Source organism: Photinus pyralis, unplaced genomic scaffold (genome assembly GCF_008802855.1).
Source record: "Photinus pyralis isolate 1611_PpyrPB1 unplaced genomic scaffold, Ppyr1.3 Ppyr1.4_LG2, whole genome shotgun sequence".
NCBI lineage: Eukaryota > Metazoa > Arthropoda > Insecta > Coleoptera > Lampyridae > Photinus > Photinus pyralis.
The window spans coordinates 35,521,690-35,542,106 of record NW_022170403.1 but is presented as its reverse complement, the minus strand read 5'-3'; the positions used below and the strand labels follow the sequence as shown (position 1 = coordinate 35,542,106).

Below are 20,417 nucleotides of genomic sequence, written 5' to 3'. Positions count from 1 at the left end.
TATACCCATATAAATCCAAAAATATACTGCAAAAACTAAATTTTTTACCCCTTTTATTACCATTGTAACCTATGAGCAATTTTAAATGCGAATTCTGGATGACGTTTTCCCGCCTTCAAAATGCAAGCATTCTATTGGTTTAGAGTTACCAGACAACCTTTCTAATAAAACAACCTTGCACTGGTATACTTTATTAAAGGGTGTCTACTGTCTCTGTCTGTTTATTTCCATAGATACTCTTAATTATCTATGTTTATTTCCCACCTAGAAATTGCATGGTTGCCAACTCTCAAAAATGTATGTGTCGTCAAAGTTGTATATACAGGGTGGAATCTCTCAAAGTCTAATGTGTAATAAAGTACCTTAAAAAGGGTTGGATGTGCTGGGTTACTTTTTCGTGCACATTCAACCACAAACGAAGCACAAACGATTGGCACAAAACATTTCGTTTGTGCTTGCATTCCATTACCGTGCTAACTTCACACATCTACACGCCACTGAGTTTAGTTCCATCTATATAGTGAAATACGATAGTCGTTGGGTATGAATTGTGTTGGTATGACATATACAATTTTTATAACCTTACACATTCAAATTTTATTTATTTATTAGTTTCTAATTTTGAGTTCCATTTGTAATAGAGATTTATACATTCCTGCAAAGAATGGTAACTTAACGATTTTTTTTAATTGTATTTACACGCACTATATTCCAATTTCAGAATATCAGGCGGGAAAAAGAGAAGGAAGAGCTGGAAGCACTCAATAAAAAGTTGCAAATAGACAATCTCCAGTTAACAAGATCTCACATTGAAAAGAAAAATAAGTTTGCCAACCTAACTCGTTGCTTAAATGACAGGCAGCGGGAAGAAGATGAACTTAATAGAGCAACAAAAATTAAGGAGCACATCGCCCTGCAAAATGCGAAAGTTGAACAGGAGCAACAGTTGGTAACCCAAATAGACGAAATACGAAGAAGTGAAGTTAATGAAAAGAGGCAAAGGTACGATTCTTGTAATGGATCGAAGTTTGATGCAGTCAAGTAGTAGTTGGCACCTACATTTCGTATTACAACAATACATCATAATAGTTGCTTCGTAACAGTAGTAGAAGGAATATAATACATACTAAGGTAAAACGTGATCATTATGACTTAGCAGAGGAGATATTGGATAGTTTACGGAGATGAATGGATCATTTGCTAGTCTATAATAGACTATCAATATCAAATGATCCATTCACCTCTGTGAACTATCCATATATAGGTGGACTAAACTTGGCATTGTATTAAGCTTTTAGATATCTTGTCTCCGTTTTTGTGTATGGAATCTAAATACGACCACATTACTCATAAACTAAAGGACGCTAATTAGCTCTCATTGGCGAGTAGGCGGCATCTCCAAAATGCAGTTTTATTTCATCAAATCATTTCTGATAAGCAACCACCATACCTCGCACCGCACAATAAGATCATATTTAGGGCTAACATACCTACACATTTTAAATCTTAGGCATAGATTTGGGCTACTAGGGAAACATGACATTGTTTTCTCAGGAATATCAACAAGTTTTGATTAGCTAATCCTTGATTTTGTATAATTGTTTCACAAAAGTAGTATATTTACATATACTAACTATACCTCAACATAAAGCAGTACTACTTGAGCAGTCATTTAGCTACAACATCGCTGTGACGTAGAATGCATTACAGTCGCTCTTAAGAATTTACCAACTTGTCAGTTTAAACCGAGGTTTAAACACAATTGTTTGGCCTTTTATTGCATCCTTTCATTTGAGTAAGTATTTAGTGCTGTCCTGGTCATATTGTCTTTTATTTTCTTTCATCTGTTAATATTCATGCATCAGTTTATTACACTCCATATTATGCAATGATATGTTACTCTGGTATAATTTCTTTTTTCATTTGCTCTGTACAAATATTCATTGGCGTTTTCATGGTGTAGGATGGCGTTTGCCGAATCTGTTCCGCAAGTGAGGCCCCAAATGTGCAATTTTATGGTAATAAATATTATTCGAGATATTATTATTATTAAATTTTCAAGGTACATACTTATCTACTTGATTTTTTTATTTCTAGATTGAAGGATCAAGAGAATACCTGCGTTTCATTGTTCTATCATTTCAGTTTATTTAATCACTCCCTATTTGTTTTCCATGTACGTTTTCTTTTTTTTGTTAATGTAGATTGACTACATTGTAAATATTGGCAACAAAATGAAAAGGTAAATCTCGAGGTAAATCTTCAACTATTTGAAAAAAAAACTGTTGAATATGCAGAGTGTAGGTAGTAGATGAAAATGAAAAAAAGACAAAGTAAATCTACTACCATCCACTACCTCAAGTGACTATTTACCAATTTGTAGCACCCTGACCTTTTTTAATTCTATGTTAGTAGTTTCTTGCGTGTTTACGAATTAATAAGCGCCATTTCTAGTAAAAACAATGATAGGTTTTTGTTAAGCATCAAAATACGCAACTTTGCCAAGACATGGAACCTGCCAAGGATTTAAAATGTGACCAGTGTGATTTTGTCAGTACGAATCCAATTTTAAAGCTATAACACCGGTCTACAGCATTTTTGCGCATGGGAGATGGGACATATATACCTACCTTATTTTTATTGCTTTTATAGCCAAAAATAAAAATATAAGAACAAAAGAAGGTTCTGTATTTGATTTTGTGTAAAAAATGCAAAAAAAAACAAATAAATAAAAATACCTAAAATATGTTGGCACTTATATAGAAATGATTTATTACAAGATAACGATACTACATTTATGATTTATTTGTTGTAGTGTCCAAATATTTAAAAATGTACAGTTTTGCTGCCATGTTCATCATAAGATTATCAACCCCCAAATATAATCTCCCATCATGCTTTCAGTATACTGGCCTTGGTTACGTCTCCAAATTCCATTATGTCTTGATGAAAGCGTGCCCTTTGTTCTTTTACATAAACTCTCAAATTATCTTTAAATTTATTCTAATGAGAATTTCATCTGTTCATTTAACATGTCTGTAATCAGCTCGTCATTTTTTGTTAACTGGTGTAAGTGCTACAAATAAAGAAAGTATTTTAATATATTTTCAGATAAAGGTCAGATAATAGGAGTAGACCCTTATGGCTACAGGTAGATTGCTGAAAGTGAAACTATCACGATTCGCTAAAAGGCATTGCAATTTAAAAGATTTTTCTCTGTTCTGGGATATTATTAATTTAAATTAAGTACAGGAGAGAAAGAAGTCACTGAATATGCCTGCACAGTGCACAGGTCGTCCTTGAAGACATACACACAATAAAAAAAACCATTGTTCTAATGCGCCTGTAATGCAGTGAATAATCAATACTATCTCGTTAAGAACATTAATAAAATTGAGTGTTTAGAATTTATAAACGGTGCGTATCTAGCGTAGTAGAATAATCAATACTATCTCGTTAAGAACATTAATAAAATTGAGTGTTTAGAATTTATACAAACGGTGCGTATCTAGCGTAGTATTATCGTTGTCTAATAGTATTGTTAGCGTATTTTCCTCAAAGTGAAAAAGCGCTATTGGCTGCACTTTGACGTCCGTCTGTCCGTCACACGTACTCCTTCTAAACCACTGAAACGATTTTGGCGATATAGGGCTCATTTGAAAGGGCTTGGTCCAAGGATTCCGTGCATACCCATAATTTCTAGTTTTGCGCATGTGTCAAAAATTTTGTTTAACGGCTAACTTTTATTTATGAAGATATTTAAATGAAACTTTATATGTAAACACTACGAATATAAGTAAAATTAACGACGTTGTCAAAATGTTGTTTTGCACATGCGCAATGCCAAATTTCTTGCTTATGAAAGCAGTTAAACGAAATATCATATGTAGGCACCTTGAATGAAACTAAAACTAATACCGGTTTCAAAATTACTGTTTACGCATGCTGTATGTTTTATTTATGAAGGTATTCAATAAATTTTCTAATGTAGACAATGCGCAATGCTATTTACGAAAGCATTTAAAAGCGTTTCATCAAGAGAATGGGCAGCATTTACTATTAGGAGGAAAATACGCTCTCGTCATTTATGTTTACATAAGGACTTTTAAACTTGTTTCTCTTTTTCACTCTGTTTATGTGTAGTGAAGCTTAAAACGGCTGCCATTAACATAAGTAATATTTACTTAATATTGAAAACTCTGTAATTTGGTTATTTGGTATGATAAAAAAAGTTTTTAGCGCATTTTTGGAAAAATTATATTCGTTATGACTGGCTGGCTGGCTGTCCGGCTGAGATCTCAGCAATTGCTAGAGACTTAAAATTTTCACTAAAAGCTCTCTGTTATAGTGTAGATGTGCAGGCTCTTGTCTATTTTGAGTTAGATTACTCGTGAGATCGATAATTTTAAACTTTGCTAATAAAATACTGATCTGCATTACCAAAAATGCGCTTCTATCATGCATAATCCTGATTTACAACTTGTTTGTTTTTATAGGCAACTGCTTCGTGAAAATTGTGAGGAATTACGAGAACTTGAAAGGAAGCTACGAGCTGCATACATTGCAAAGCATCAAATAGCACAAATAGCAGAAAAAGAAGCAATTAAATTAAATGAGAAGGTAGGTACTGTATTGGGTGCTGTTGTTAAGTATAGTCCTCGTCGTTAAGTACAGTCCACATTCGTTACGGTACAGTATTCATGTATGCAGATGAGACCATGATAATCGTAACACGCCCATGTCCAAAACGTGCGTGTGATCTCGTCCAACAAGTGATAGAAGACTTTATAAATGGTGCCATAAAAATAAATTAATAGTAAATATAAATAAAACATCTATAATAGATTTCCGCAATCGCTAAGATCAACTTCAAATACAATATCAACAACGACCACGGTTAAATATCTTGGTATAGTAATGGAAACTAACCTAAGGTGGACTAGCCAAATCGATGAAGTCGTTAAAAAATTAAGTAAATCATTCTTTGCAATAATGACGTTCAAGAATTATTTAAATAATAACTCCTTGTTAAGTGTTTACTACGCGTTGGTTCATTCGGCACTAAACTACAATATAGCCTGGGGCCAATCCACAGAATTTAATCGCTTGTTCTTGGCGCAAAAACGTATCATACGACTAGGCTTGTCTCACAGTGGAAGCGTTTACGCGCGAACTGAAATACGCATGTTAACGTCAGAAATTGTACGTCCGTATACGCACAAATCGCATTCGCACATTAGCTGCGTATCCATCATGAGCTGAGCAACTGTTCACAAGCACAATCGTGTACAACCTGCGAATTCGCATAAAAATCCGAACAAAATGGGATCTGTTCGCACGTCGCAATTACACGCACGTATACGGACGATTTATTAATCGCTAATGTGCGAAGGTCCGTTTGAAATCGTACGTTTGAATAGTTCGTCCATAAACGTACGTATTCGTACGAATCACAGTTCGCGCGTAAACGCTTCCACTGTGAGACAAGCCTAATGTTTAATCTACAAAACATTCATTCATGTAGAGAGACCTTCAAAAAACGGCATATTAACAGTCACCTCCATCTACCTATACAATCTGTAGACTAACTTCCATGCCCATAAACGGATGCACAGTACACAAACCCAGATTCACGGACACGACGCCCGAGGGGAGGACAGTTTCTACGAGCCTAAACCGAATTACGCCTTCTACAAAGGACGGTCCCCCATGTTTGCCGGAACTCACATGTACAACCTGCTCCCGGAAAAACTTAAGGCCTGCAGGTCTCTGGGTATATTTCGTAGGGAAATTTAAAAAATTTTAATACGCAACTGCTTCTACACCATTGACGAATATGTGGATGGATGTAGAAAATGCTTTAACTACTGTGATATACCCTCAGATATACCTGTGTGATATGTGACTTTCTTTTTACATTTTATGTGTGTATTTTATTTTTTCCTCGTTGACGCCTCCTATGTACGTATGCATGCCAAAGGAATGAGTAAAAAATCAATCGATCAATCGTTATATTAGCGATCTATTGTACAGGGTGGCCAAATAAGAATGCGAGGTACTGTATCTGGGAACCTGTCCATCGTAGAGGCTTGCGGTAAAAAAATTTATTACTAAAACGGCGACGAGAAAAACCTGGAAAATATTTTTAAGTTTCTGAAATGGCCGCTAGGGGGCGTAACTGCAATCTGGAATCTAAAAAAGTGATTTCTCATCTCTGACTCTAGGAGATGACAAGCTCGCCTAACGGCTCGCTAGTCAACTTCTCCTATCGCCAGTAAAAACTCACCTACCTGGCTAATAATGTAAAATACTATTTCATGTATAGTTAGCTACTATGGTTACACAATAATGAGCACTTCGTTATAAATGAATGTATCCCAGCTACCAAAATTTATATCTATTCTTTACTGATTTTTAAATTTGGAACTATTTGCCGAGCTGCTAACTAACGTGCTAAAATATGGACGTGATTGATTATGCCCACCCCAAATTACGAAGAGATCCATATTTTGGTTTCGAAAATATTGTCGTTTGATGCATTATTTCGCAATATAGCTACCTATGTTGTAGTTTGAAGAAAATAAAATAAATATATAATGGCAGAACAATTTTTTAGTAATACTGGTAATCAAACTATATAGTAATTGTAACCACTGCCTTCTATATTTGTGTCTAGGTAAGAGAAAAGGAATGCAATGCACTATTACACTCCGCATGGCTCAAAGATGATCAAAATAGAATTGTCACCATTCAAGAGGACATACGTCGCAAGGAACAATATCGACAAGAGTTACACAATCAGATGATAGCTCAAGAGAAAAATAGAAGATTTGAATATGAAGAGTTCCTCCGTGAAAAGAAATTATTGGATGATATTGTACAACGTATCCATGACGAGAATGAAAGGTATGTAGTGTAAAACAAATTTCTCTTACCTCAATCAAACTTGTATTAGAACAATTGAAGAACGCATGTGTAAAATGAAAAAAACTCAACAAGAAATTCAAGCATTTAAAGCAGCTCAGGAAGTTTGGAGACAAAAGCAAAAAGAAGAACTGGAAGAAGAAAATAGAAGAATGCAGGAGTATCTTTTATCTAAAGCAAGTGCAACCAAAGCAAGGTTTGACTACAATATTTTATTATGGAAAAAAGTGTTATTTTGTTTATAGGATGGAAGATCAGGAAAGGATTGCATCAGCTAAAGCTAAGTTATGTGATGATATAGGAAGAAAAATGTATGAAATTCAGGTATGTATAATAATAACTGAATATTCTTTGAAACCAGCTGAGTTCTCTTGCTGCTTCGCTTGCTGCGACAATCTCTTCTTCAGTACCTAGTTGAGATGGCAACTGAACTTTGCCGTTGAGGTAGCCATGGCACAGCACCTCCAGCATACAGGCATACTATGCCAGTAGCCAAGCGTCGTATGTTTAGATCTTCAGCGTGATCAGCGTCACTATACCCTTCCATGACTCCATTGTTGTCACTGTGGTATTTGATTGATTGACCTTTAAGATATCTGAATATCCTTTTCACATTCTGCCAATCACTTTTAGTTGGGTCCTGCAGCTTTCTGGCTACTAGCCCTACAGCATATGTTATGTCGGGACGTGTTCCGACCATGAGATAGATTAAAGCACCTACCGCTTCTCCATATGGAAAATTATTTCCTTCGTAATCATTCACTTTCCCTGATTCGATAAGTAGTTCCTTCTGTACAGGTGTTGCCCCTGGATTACAGTCCATCATACGAAATCGCTTCAGAATCTTCTTCGTATAGGTTTCTTGCTTTAGTCTAATGGATCCGTCGCCCACATGTTCTATCTCTAAACCTAAGTAGAATGATGCTGGCTTTTCAGTAATATTCAATTTCTGTCTCAGATCAGAGAAAATTTGTGAGTTTCTCATCACTTGCTGTATAGGACCATCATCTACATACAGTGTAATAAGTATCTTCTTTTTCTCAGCGGCATTGTCACTCTACTTAAAATTCATTTCAAGAAGAATTTGTTCAAAGCAGGAGTTCCAGACCTTGGTACTTGTTTCAACCAATACAAGCATCGATTTAATCAACAAACTTTCAAAAATCCACCGCTGAAGTCATCTGGCTGCTGCATAAATCTATTCCCTGTCAATTGTCCATTTAGGAAAGCTGTGGAAATGTTGAAGTGTGCGTCAGGTGTAACTTTTCCTTAGGACGTACACTCAACAATGCTCTAATTGTAGTCATTCTACGGGACTGAAAGTTTATTCGTAATCAATTCCTTTTTGTTGTTTGAATCCTTTTACTACATGCCGTGCTTTATACTTTTCAATTGACCCATAAGTGCTTTGCAATTAGGTGGTAGTTCGCACAACGACTACCCGTCGTTTTCTTTAAGTAATTTTAATTCCCTATTCATGGGACTTGAACAAGTGATCTTCGCCCTCCACTACTTCCTTGAACGTATTTGGGAAGGAATCTGAGGTTACATAAGGCAAGCATACTCGCTATACTTTTTGAGGCTCGTAATCGCTTATCTGCTTCTGAGCTTGTACCTCAAGGTTTCATCATGATCATGACGGCGCAGCGTCATCTGCTTTATCTTCAATGGGCTTCTTTGACTACCGCTATGTACCTTCTTCTGTACCGCGTAGCATTATAGAAACCTGGTGTTTCCAAGTAGCCCAGTTTGCCTTTCCTTCTAAATATACGACTTCAAGTTTTGTCGAAAACTGTTCCATCTTGAATCTGTTACGTACCTTACTACTTCGCAAGTCCTGATCCCATAGCCTGTTGACTTCACTTTTAGTGCAACAATGAAATTGGAGAGCATATAGAATTAACTCAGTAATATCGATTTCTTTTCAAGGTTGTTTTATTTTCCAATGACAAACATATTTTATAATCCTACATAAATTTTATATTTATCTACTTAAATCATAACTTTGAAACTTTTGCCATACATGAAATCATAAAACTGTGCACTGATAATCTAGAGGGTAAACATTGGCCCATGCATTCCATTAGGAGAGGATCTTTTAAAATGGTTTGTCTGTAATCGTCAAACGAAATTTTTAAATCTCTATCCATATCCATTTTCTTTGTCAGTAACTCAACTAAATCCTAAAAATTAAATACGCATAAACGAGTAGCAAAATATGTGCAGTTTAAAATCACACCTTCACAGCATCTTCTGAGTCCTCATCTGATGTTCCCACAAGGCAATTACGTAAAAACCGTACCATTATATCTCTTCCGATTTTTCCTGACATCATCACATCGTACACCTATAACATTAACTTGATTCGCTAATAGAAAGTATATCATAATTTACCTTAAAGCAGTGGCTAATCTTTTCCTCCAATGTTCCACGCAAGAAAAGTGACATCACTCTAGCCCACGTACTCATTGGTACAAAAGAGCTGGGACCTTTTACCATTGACATAACTACGTCATTGGTTAAATCTACATCTGTCATGTCAAATGCAACATGTAAAATTTCTCGAAGTTGTACTTTTGTTACACCCCCTGATTTTTCGCCATTCATTTTTTGTATTTTATAATAAATTAACATGATAACTTCCATTTCTTCGTAAGTAAAATGAAGTTCTTTAGCCAGCCGTTTGATTAAATGTGAATGCTTCTTCTTAAACCTCGTTTCCTCCATTACACCAATGGAGAGTTCCAAATGATCACCACAAGGCATTTTGCGTGTTCTTAGGATTTAAAAACGAAATCTTAACAAAAATTTAAAAATCGATGAAGTTTACTGTACTTACCTACTTTGATTTTTATTATTTTGCGATTCCAGCGCCAACGCCAAGAGAGGGAGGATATACTTTCTCAACTCATGGAGGAAGAGAAAAAGGAAGAATTGGAGAATAGACACAAAAGGGAGGTAGAAAATGAACTACGCCGAAGAATTGAAGTACGGATTTCTTTGAATCGGCAAATGGAGGAGCATGAAGAGCAAAAGAAACAACAGGCTGAAGAAGACGCAAAATACAAAGAAGAAGTAAGTAAACATGTTGCAAAATGCATAGGTACTGCTTATTCTTGCTTCTAGTTAATTGCAGAGATCGCGAGAAGTGAACGCTTGGAACAACTTTCGAATGAGAAGAAGAGAAGAAAAATGTTAGAAGTGAGACGGGAAGTGGAAAGGATGATGACAGAACGAAGGCAATTACAAGCCGAAAAAATGCAGTTAGAAATGAAGATTCTAGCTGAAGGTAGACGAGAGCAGCAAGAAAGGTAATTGCTAGGAAATTAATTACATGTTGTTTAACCCAAAGTGTAAATTTTAGGCAACGTTTAATCCAAGAGGAGCGTATTAGAATGCTTAAAGACCATGCACATAATTTAATAGGTTACTTACCAAGAGGGATATTAAACGAAGATGACCTACCACACTTAGGAAGCACAGTGTTAGATAAATATGGGGGAAAATATAAGCATGACGACATTGGTCATACCAGTTAATTAATCTTGATGAATTTTAGACACTCTCAACACAGCTGTGACATTAAATCCTTAGTTGTTCGAGTTGTTAATTAGTTGTCTACTTATACTGTTGTTTTTCATGGTTTACGTGTTTACTAAGGTTTTGTCTTAGACCATATAGTACATGGACTGCTATTAGCCCTATGTTTTCAATACAAAATGGGTGGTCACGGATAGAGGGCACTGTAGTCGTGGGTATGTGAATCTCAGGGTAAACTAAAGTCGTATGAACACTACTCGGATTGCGTAAAGAGTAACTTTCTCCCTCTCATTCTCGATGCTCTCGCGACGGCCCTGATCATGCTTACTGCTAAAACACTACTGACTTTAATACATTGGTATGGTTTATTAAACGAGTAAGTATGGCAAGGTTTTTGAATGATTTCTGTTAAATTTTACATTTAAATTATTATATTATGAAACTTTAAATTTGCAAATTATGTCTAGCTGATTGAACTAGGTACTATACTACTCGTTGACCATTTGTAATTTTACTGTTTCGAAAAGACTGTAAAACTTGTTTACGGAATAGGTATCTACTTCATGTTTGTCTATCCATGACTGTTTACACCATTTTACAATATTATTTATTAGATTTGCCATAAAAGCATGTTCTATTAGCAGTGGGGTAATTTTCTTACGTGGCGTCGGAATAATTTGATAAAATTGTGTATTGTATAGATATATAAGTGTGATACATAAAGTATAGGTATAGGTAATAACAAGTAAATGAATATAAATAGAAAATAATCTTAACCATGTAACCTTAACATTGAATACAGGTGGGTACCTAATTCAGAACCATAAACTAAAGTGACGAGTCCACCAGCTGCTGATTTGATTCAACGAACATTCCTAACGAATGGGTGAAATGTGCTCAAAAATCCACGAATAGCATATCTACTTGGTAAACAGGGTCCAAGTAACTCCATTCCCAATGGATTTTCAAGTGCGAAACTTTCATAATTTTCACGAGAAATTTCTCCATTGCCCTCCACGTCTAGCTTTCTAAGCAACATATCCACAAACTCCTGAAAAAAAGATCTTGTAAGTAAGATGTGCGACGTTAAAATTTCAAAAAAATCACTGCTTTTAAACAAATGCTAACTCCACCTCAGACATATCTTTCACGCGTGATCTATCAGCAATAGTACTCTGCGCGTGATACGTATGTCTATTTTTTAAGGACACCGCAAGATTTGAAGGCATATATTTTTTTTCCTTCTGTACTTATTATTAGTTGGGTTGTTATGTGCACGTAATATATGGGAACCAATATTTTTGTCATTAAAGTACCAGACTTGGTACACTTGCTACTTAGGTGACCCTGAATGGAAATCGCCCGGGAGGCAGCGGGAGACACGCTGCTGTGTGAGAGGGGGAGGGGGTAAACTTTACTTACGCCGCGCGCGCTGTTGGTCGTCATAACTGCTAAATTATAACTACTAGGGCAAGTGTGGTATCATTTTCGCATAAATAAAAGATGGCCAATCATTTTCTGAAACAAAAAAAGTATCTTGACGGACAAAAAATCGAATTACGGTCAAAAATCTAGAAGCTTATTTACAAAAAAATTCTTTAAATGACCATAAATTGTGAACTAGCGCCGATATCGCCTAAAAAAAATGTAATTAAAAAGCCGCATTCATACGTATTCTAAAAATATAAGCTTCCTTGGAACAGTTTAATAAAAAATGCGTTTAAAAAAATATTAAAAACAGCGCGACAGAGCCGTAAAAAGTCTTAGAAGAATAAGGACAACGAAAACAACTACTATATGTTGATAGGGTCCTGTAACTAGTAAGAATAGAGTTTTATTTATATAGAATAGAGCACAATGTTATAGTATTTTACATTATTAGCCAGGTGATTTTTACTGGCGAGCCGTCAGGCGTATAATGTAGAATATTTTATTTGTTACTCATTTATAAACAATAATAAACGTAAACAATTAGTTCTTAAATTGATCTTGAAGAAATGTCTAAAATATGTTATCCATGTGACAGAGACTTCGCATTAATTCTGGCCAATGAAATTACTAGATTACTAACTTGTAAAACTTTTACAGGTCAGCTGTCAGCTTTACAAGTCAGTAGCGTTCAAACATGACGTTTGCGTTTTGTCTAATTGTCTTGTTAATCAACGTTTACAACTGAGTAACAAATAAATTTACAAGTATACTTAATATTTTACGTATAATATTACAAGTGTGCATTCCGTTAATTACAATTAAGACATAAATGCGTTTATTTTATTACAATACACCCTTTATCGCAGTGTTAAATAAAAATCACATTGCTGAGACCTCAAATCATCGGATGGAATTGACGCAGATGTGAGCAGTGTAATACCTACGATAAAAATTACAGGAAATCTGTGTTTAAGGTATTGCACTTCAACATGGATTGAAAAATGTGTTCATTGTGTAGTAGAAATTGTCGAAATCTTTTTTTAATTCGGAAAGGGTAGGTACACATGCTTCTATGTGTTATCATTAACAAGTTTTAGAGGTTCCACCCTGTATATACAACCTACGGCGATGCAAAAATGGGTAACCGCGTGATTTTTTTACAAGTAGAGTTAAGCTGTCTGGAGCACTTGCGCTTGTTACGTTGTTTTTAATGTTGGTTAAGAAAGTATCTTAGATCTTACCGTTTACCTTGGTTGTTCATTTTTGTTATTTAATGCAAGTAGAAATCTTTGCATTTCTTCATATTGTATTTGTATTGCTGTGTTTATTTCGTCTGGCAGGATGAAATTTTTGGAAATCTTAATTAAGATGGACAAGAGCGGTCTTTTCTATGTAATTAAATTTTATTAATTTGTCGTTGGTCTATGTAACGGCATGGAAATTATTATGTCATACGAGAAAGCGGTCGAGGTTGTTTTTGTGCTTTGTGCTTAATTTAATTGACAGGTGGATGTGATTTATCGTTTTTTCTGTGTAGTTAAGAGGGATGAAATTTTATTTTTTCCTAGAATTTAAGTTTGGATTTATCTCTTAATGTCTGATAACAAATTGATTTATAAAAATTATTCGACCCCTATTTTTTGGTCTATTGACGTACGTTGAGGGGATTAGTCTTTGCTGTCAACTGTGTATGATTGGTTGTTATAATTTTGATTTTCGGAAGAAGGGTTTCGCCTTAAATAGGACGTTAACAAGAAAAGCGTCGTTTTTTAGCCACAATCTACGCAGAACTACGCTTCATGGAGTTTTGACATCAGTTTTTTGTTACGTTCAGCACCAAGTTACGTTTTGTTAGAGAATTTATTGGCGGAGTTCCTTCGATGATTATTTGTTTTGAAGTTACAGCCAGCATTGAAAGTTTCGTCTACTGTGAGTTTGAAGTTTCAAGAAGTTTCGTGTGTGAAGCCGGAAGCCGAATTCGCGGCTAATTATTGTTCTACGTTTTGAAGTTTTGGCAATCAAAGGTGCTGCAAGAAGAGGTGTTTGTCGGCGCCTCCATAAGTGTATTTTCAACGTGACTCAGTTTGAAGTTTTTTATTGGAACGTCCTTGTGCTGCGATTACCCGGTCGTTATGTAAAGTGTATTCATTGAAAATTGAAATTGTTTTTGTGTACTGTGGATGGATACCTTTTATTTGCATATTACAATTCCCGGGCAAGTAATGTAAGTATTTAAGTCATAATTTTATTATATTTGTAATTAATGTTTGTGTTATTGTACCATTTCCCTTTTGCGTGTTAAGATTAAATGGCACTTTTGTAATTTTCACATTAATTTCCGTGTTTCATTCACGACGAAAAACGTCGATTAATTTCTATATCACGTCAGTATGCGAACGACGACGTTTGCCACTTAGACCACATACCACCGTAGACCAGATTGCGTTTCCGTAGCCAATCAGTGGTGAGTACTACATTTATCGGTGCGTTCGTAGTAGACTGAAAGATAAGGGCTTGTTCGACGAAAATTAAGTGTATATAACTATATATCGCACCACATCCGACTCCACACTTACCGTTCAATGATTCAAATGAATTTTGTCGCTCGTAGACACTTCTAGGGAAACCAAATTCGATTACCTATGTCTAACAAATCGCCATCGGTATCAAGAAATGTTCCATCTTCCACTTCCATTATTAAAAATGGTTTACAAAATGCAAATCAAATTCGAAAGTTAGATAAATACACCATCAATGTACTGAATACGCAAGCGCTAAACCTAAAACGCCCAACAGACGATACGATTGGTCGTACGACTTTGGATCGATAGACCTACCGTCTGAACGATAATAGTATCGTTCGACTTATCGTTTACGGTTTTAGGGAATTACGTCGTACGGCAAGTTGAAACGATATCTGAAATGACGATAAGGCCCGGTTGTACAATGTCGGGTTAAACTTCAGTTTGGTTTAACCGACAGATTTGAGAAATACGATTGGCCAGCTTGTGAAATATTAGCCAATCAAATCCTTTAACCCACAATTCAACTATAAACTGAAGTTTAAACTGACATTATACAACCGGGCCTAAGTCGTACGACAAATCGTACCGTCTGTAGGGCGTTTTAGTCGTCTTTTTTTTTAAACTCCGAACATCGGCGGGTTAAGATAAAGCAGGTTTGGGATGCTCAAATTCCATGGTGCATACGACAAAGGGAATTGAGGCGGGTTTTACTTTTGCGCCCACTTAAGACCCTTGGAGAATACGGTCATAAAAGGGTTTATTTGCACAAATCATGATAATAAGGACCCTCGGTTTATGTACCAAATTTAAGTCTAAATTTTACAAAAATTAATAAAAACTTATCGCATTGAGCGTCGTCGTGAAACTTGTGTCAAAGCAGACAATGCTTTTACCACAAAGGACATCATCTAGCATTAACGACACTTGAGAACTAAGCTACTTTCCTTCACCAGCAGTTGTGAAAAGTTGACAGGCCTAACCATGAACGCATGCGTAAGTATAACTTACTAGTTTTATATCCCGTGAATCTTCAGTATTCTCTCCAATAAATACATCTTCTAGAAAATATTCCATGTTTCGCTTGCTTATTGAACCATTTTGAAATACATCATAAACCTACAACGAAATTGCGCATTTTCAATACCACGCCAATTCAGGCTACAATTCACAGCCTCTAGAACTCCTAAATTTACCTTAAAGCAATGATTAACTTTACTCTTCAGTTCTCCATTTAAAAAAATTAACATTACAGATAGCCAACTTTTCATTGTTAAGATGGGCGTAGGATGACGGTTAACTTCTATGGCAGAAAGAATGTGTCTTCTCAATTTCTCATCAGTTATATCTAACGAATTGTGTAGAAAATTTATGAATTGTCTTTTTGTCATGCCTTTTTCACTTCCATCGGGTTGAATTTGAAATTTGTAGTATATTATTACCAGACCCGCTACCTCGTGAAAAGAGGATTTATACTTGTTAGACATTGTTCTGATTAAATTAAGATGCTTATTCATGAACCTGGTTTCTTCCGATGTGGTGATGCTTAAATCCATATGTTCAATTCCAGACATACCTACTTAAGTAGATATAGACACTTGATAAATATCAGTGGTTAGATTCTTCTTTAGCTGTAAGTGTATTGAGTTGATGAGTGCGACAGGTGTATTACTTTGACATTAATGCTTATGTCTGCCAAATAGGTATACCTAAGTGTTCATAAAATATTAGAAGGCCATTGAAAACACAGATCAAAATATGGAAACCGATTTACAGAATGAACAACGCGACATGGGCGAAAATAAATCATTCTTGGTATTGACATGACAAATACTTTCGTAACTTTCTTAGCAAATATTTTGGCCCCTCTTGTATTCTCTCACGCTCCTTCGCTCCCTACCCCGATGTAATAATATAGAAAATAACCGTGCGTGGGTTCGAACCCGCGACATCGGCCATCGGAAAGTGTCAGGCTGTCCGCCTTACTAACTGGGAATCAGACTGCTCCGATTAAAAGAAATTCAATGTGCATATTTTACTGCTTTTGGATGCCGACAGGCAGGTCTAATCATCTGCAAAGGCGGTTGATTACAATAAATCGAGCAATAAATATTTTTTTTTCAGGGTAGGTAATGCAATGACGCACTGAAGATGTAGCTCCCCCCGAATACCGGGTATACCCACTAAAACCCCTCCTGAGGCATCGACTACTACGGTCATTTGCCTTATTTTATTAAATATATACCGGGTGGTGCCTAGCGCGACGCAGCATAGGGATTTCAATGGTAATTTCTTTATAGTCAATTACTAGCTCCCCTAATTATTTTAGAGCAAAAGTCTAAATAAGTTTTTTTTAGAGAAAAAAATACTGAATCTGTTCATGCTATTACTCATAATTTTTCGTTTTTCAAAACCGTAGAAATAGACAAAATAAAAAGGTTCATTTTACAATAAATCAAATATGCCTTGGAATTACCTAAAAAAACAGCGATCACGTTTCATTATTTGCCAACGTTTTGGCTGCAGTAGCGGAAAATCCGAATATAAGTTTAGGAACAAATCTTCAAATCAGTTTATTTTCTTCGATTATGTAGGTACTCTGATTCCGGAAAATGATAAACAAATAGTATCTGATGCAGATTCAGCATACATTCTCTAAAAAAACATTACCCAACTGCCGCTTTTTCTTGCATCTGATAGTTGTAACAGAATTAAGGCTTACGCAAACCTACGCGGTCGCGGTCGCGGTGGCGGTGGCGGGCGGCACACAATCCGAATGAATAAGTTTAGCGAACAAATCTTCAAATCAGTTTATTTTCTTCGATTATGTAGGTACTCTGATTCCGGAAAATGATAAACAAATAGTATCTGATGCAGATTCAGCATACATTCTCTAAAAAAACATTACCCAACTGCCGCTTTTTCTTGCATCTGATAGTTGTAACAGAATTAAGGCTTACGCAAACCTACGCGGCCGCGGTCGCGGTGGCGGTGGCGGGCAATAGAATGCACACACTTTATACAGGCAACGCATACTGAAGCGTTCAAGCGGTGGCGGTGGAGATCAGTGCAGCGAACAAACGCGGCGATCTAGAGCGGTGGCGGGCGACAGCTGCACTCACAGACTCACAGTTGGTCCGCCAGTTTGCGCTGCATGTCTCGAAAGAAAATGACAGAACAACTAATTGAGTTAGTGAGAGGAAATCCAATTTTATACGACGTTACATGTAAGGAGTATAAAAATATAAAAAAGAAAGATAACGTATGGGATGAATTGGCCATGATACTGGACATACCTGGTGAAGATAAGTGTATTTGTTTATAGTTTTAGTACATTGTTAGGCATTAAAAAAAGAAACAAATCTATCCCGTACTTCAAATGCCATATTTCATCAATTGGTAGTGTGCGTCAAAAAACATGTGATCTCGCGGATTGAACGCCCTAGTGTGCGGCCTTACGTTCACCACCGCGACCGCGACCGCGTAGGTTTGCGTATACCTTTAAATATGAAAATTGTTCGACGTCAAACAACGATAACTTAGATGCGATGCGCTTATAGTTTGTTAAAAGATTCCAAAGCATCACTGATTTATAAAAATGTAATTTTTTATTTTGTCGATTTCTACGGTTTTGAAAAATGGAAAATTATAACTAAAAGTATGAACAGATGCAGTATTTTTTTCTCTAAAAAAAACTTATTTAGACTTTTGCTCTAAAATAATTAGGGGAGCTAGTAATTGACTATAAAGAAATTACCATTGAAATCCCTATGCTGCGTTGCGCTAGGCATCACCCTGTATAGGTACCAGTACCGGTGTTATTTAGAGCTTAGATTTTAGATATTAAGCCAGTATTGATACTTATATTATAACGGCTGCACATTTATCTTTATTTGTCAAGGTTTCTATTATTTCTTCACTCACGTTACACTGCACTCTTTTATATTTGGGACACACGTTCTCTTTTAAATACCTGTCATTTTATATCTTTAAAAAGAAGCTAACGGGCCTGTTGTTGACCAGAAGTGGAGTAGGTATGTAACGTTTACGTTCCTTTAATTTTTCCATCAATCTTTTTTTTTAATTTATGCTCAATGGTGACCTGGAAATTGACACCAATTGTGACAGCACATAGTTTTTATTTTGCCTGTGTGATTGAGGATCTATCCACGGCTCCTTCTTCCTATTAAGTTTTTATGAGTTGGAAAAGGTGGTAGAACAGTTTGGTGTTATCACCATATAGGCTGGTCAATCTAGGCAGGTTTATACAAGTGAGGGAGAAAAAATTAGTAACAAAGTGATCTCTGCGGAAATGAGTACTCAATAGGGTCCTTATTAACCCCTCAAAAATCGCACTTTGTCGCATTGGTGGAACTTGGAAAAAATGGCCGCCATCTTGATTTTTTTGAATTTATTAAATATTTCGTAAAGTATAGATACATCATATGAAAAAAACTCAAAGAGACTTTTTTTATGGAGAATCAAAAGTTACCTATAATAAAAAAAGTTTAAGTCTATTGACCAAAAAACAAAAAAGTTATTGGAATTTATATGATTTGGGTAATTATCACATCTGTGTCGAGACTTAGATGTATTTCAAGAACTTAATGCAGATATAGCAGTTTTAATTAAATCAGGACTTAAATATTATGTTATCAAAAACTCTAAACCTTCCCCATATAGTTTTATTCGTTGAAGTTTTAAAAATAACAGCGACTATAGTTTCGGCGTACTGCCATCATCAGGCGACTAGAAGTGTATCACAATATAGCAAATTTATAACAATCAAGACCCTGATAGCAACAAACCTCTGCGTATAGGTATCACCTACATATCACCAGCTACAAGACCAAATGCTTTGTTTATAATTATCTTTTAAACAAAGCAACAGGGAAGCAACGGATGCGTAATGAATTGCAATAGGTATAGTCGTCACTTTGTTGTTGCAAGAAGTTAAAATACTGATTAAAGTTAATGAAATCGTGCGTTCCGGCAATCAACGGCTTTTCCAATGTACAGACAATTTATTAATAAGATGAACGCAAGTTTGTGGCTTAATTAAAAAGTTCAAAGAATATAATGGCGCCATAAAATTTGTACGACATTGAACAGTGAACTACTTATAGTTACGTATAAATAACATTTTAAAACTTCGCCATTCTATGATTCTACAAATAAATAATTGGGGAAAATCAGTTCAGCCCCATTTAAAAATTTCACTTTGCAACCGCGTCGCGAGCGACCTTGTTTACCGGCTCCACGAAAATTTCATTGTAAACGCTTGCTGGTCTCAAGCGGCAGCTTTGAGTATTACGGTTATCCCCACTTTAAATGCTTCCCGCTTCTCGGGTTCAAAGCGCACCGCATGGTTTCGGTAGTTTGGTTTACATTTTACCGACCTATCCACACGCTACCAAAATGTCCGAACAAAACAGCTGTTTACGAAAGCACGCTTTGTTGTTGTGACCTTGAAATGATTACCTGCCCTTAGCTATTATAAAAAATATACTACTGTTACACTCAGGTGTAGGTGTAACCTGTAAGGTGCAACCAATGAGAGAAAGAACGATGCGGCCAATGGCGAGCACGCAATGATGTTTATTGCCGCAGGCCAGCGAGGTGATTCTGAGAGTCAGGCGCCAGCGAGGGATGTGAATGTGTACCACGTCGTTTCGTTTCTCTGAACAACGTGCGTTTTATACACACGATCCTTAATTAAATTTTAAAAGGAATCCGCGTCCCGTAAATATAATACCTTATTCGGTGTGATTTTTTAATCGGAAACGTTTTTACAATCGAAAAAAAAACACTTTTGTTTTGTGAAGCTTTGGCTTGTGCTTGATGGGAGACAACGAGAAAATTCCATCATCGTCGCCATGGCGTCATCAACTTCTTCTGGGGCTGGACGTGGACGTAGAAAACAAGCGAAACCGCAACGTAAACAAGGTATGTTGTCATTCAACGAAACTTCTATAAACTAAGTCGCGACGAACTTAAATT

General features: G+C 36.0%; 3 protein-coding genes across 3 annotated transcripts; 1 reads left to right on the top strand and 2 right to left on the bottom strand.

Annotated features, from left to right (window-relative positions):
* The first annotated feature begins 542 nt into the window (after window positions 1-542).
* Window positions 543-11,169, top strand: LOC116164451 (meiosis-specific nuclear structural protein 1-like). The gene is made up of 9 exons (XM_031478640.1): window positions 543-667; window positions 722-1,002; window positions 4,497-4,620; window positions 6,677-6,906; window positions 6,956-7,120; window positions 7,170-7,248; window positions 9,796-9,999; window positions 10,051-10,235; window positions 10,289-11,169. Exons 1-9 carry the CDS (start codon window positions 665-667, stop codon window positions 10,461-10,463), a joined length of 1,446 nt encoding a protein of 481 aa, XP_031334500.1. The 5' UTR covers window positions 543-664; the 3' UTR covers window positions 10,464-11,169.
* On the bottom strand, window positions 8,895-9,753 carry LOC116164454 (EF-hand calcium-binding domain-containing protein 1-like). The gene is made up of 3 exons (XM_031478643.1): window positions 9,319-9,753; window positions 9,164-9,271; window positions 8,895-9,107 (listed from the first exon to the last, which is right to left on the bottom strand). The coding sequence occupies exons 1-3, from the start codon at window positions 9,688-9,690 to the stop codon at window positions 8,922-8,924; spliced, it is 666 nt and encodes a 221-aa protein (XP_031334503.1). The 5' UTR covers window positions 9,691-9,753; the 3' UTR covers window positions 8,895-8,921.
* Window position 11,170: 1 nt separating the features above from the next.
* On the bottom strand, window positions 11,171-16,089 carry LOC116164452 (EF-hand calcium-binding domain-containing protein 1-like). The gene is made up of 3 exons (XM_031478642.1): window positions 15,614-16,089; window positions 15,429-15,536; window positions 11,171-11,515 (listed from the first exon to the last, which is right to left on the bottom strand). Exons 1-3 carry the CDS (start codon window positions 15,989-15,991, stop codon window positions 11,327-11,329), a joined length of 675 nt encoding a protein of 224 aa, XP_031334502.1. The 5' UTR covers window positions 15,992-16,089; the 3' UTR covers window positions 11,171-11,326.
* Window positions 16,090-20,417: the final 4,328 nt, after the last annotated feature.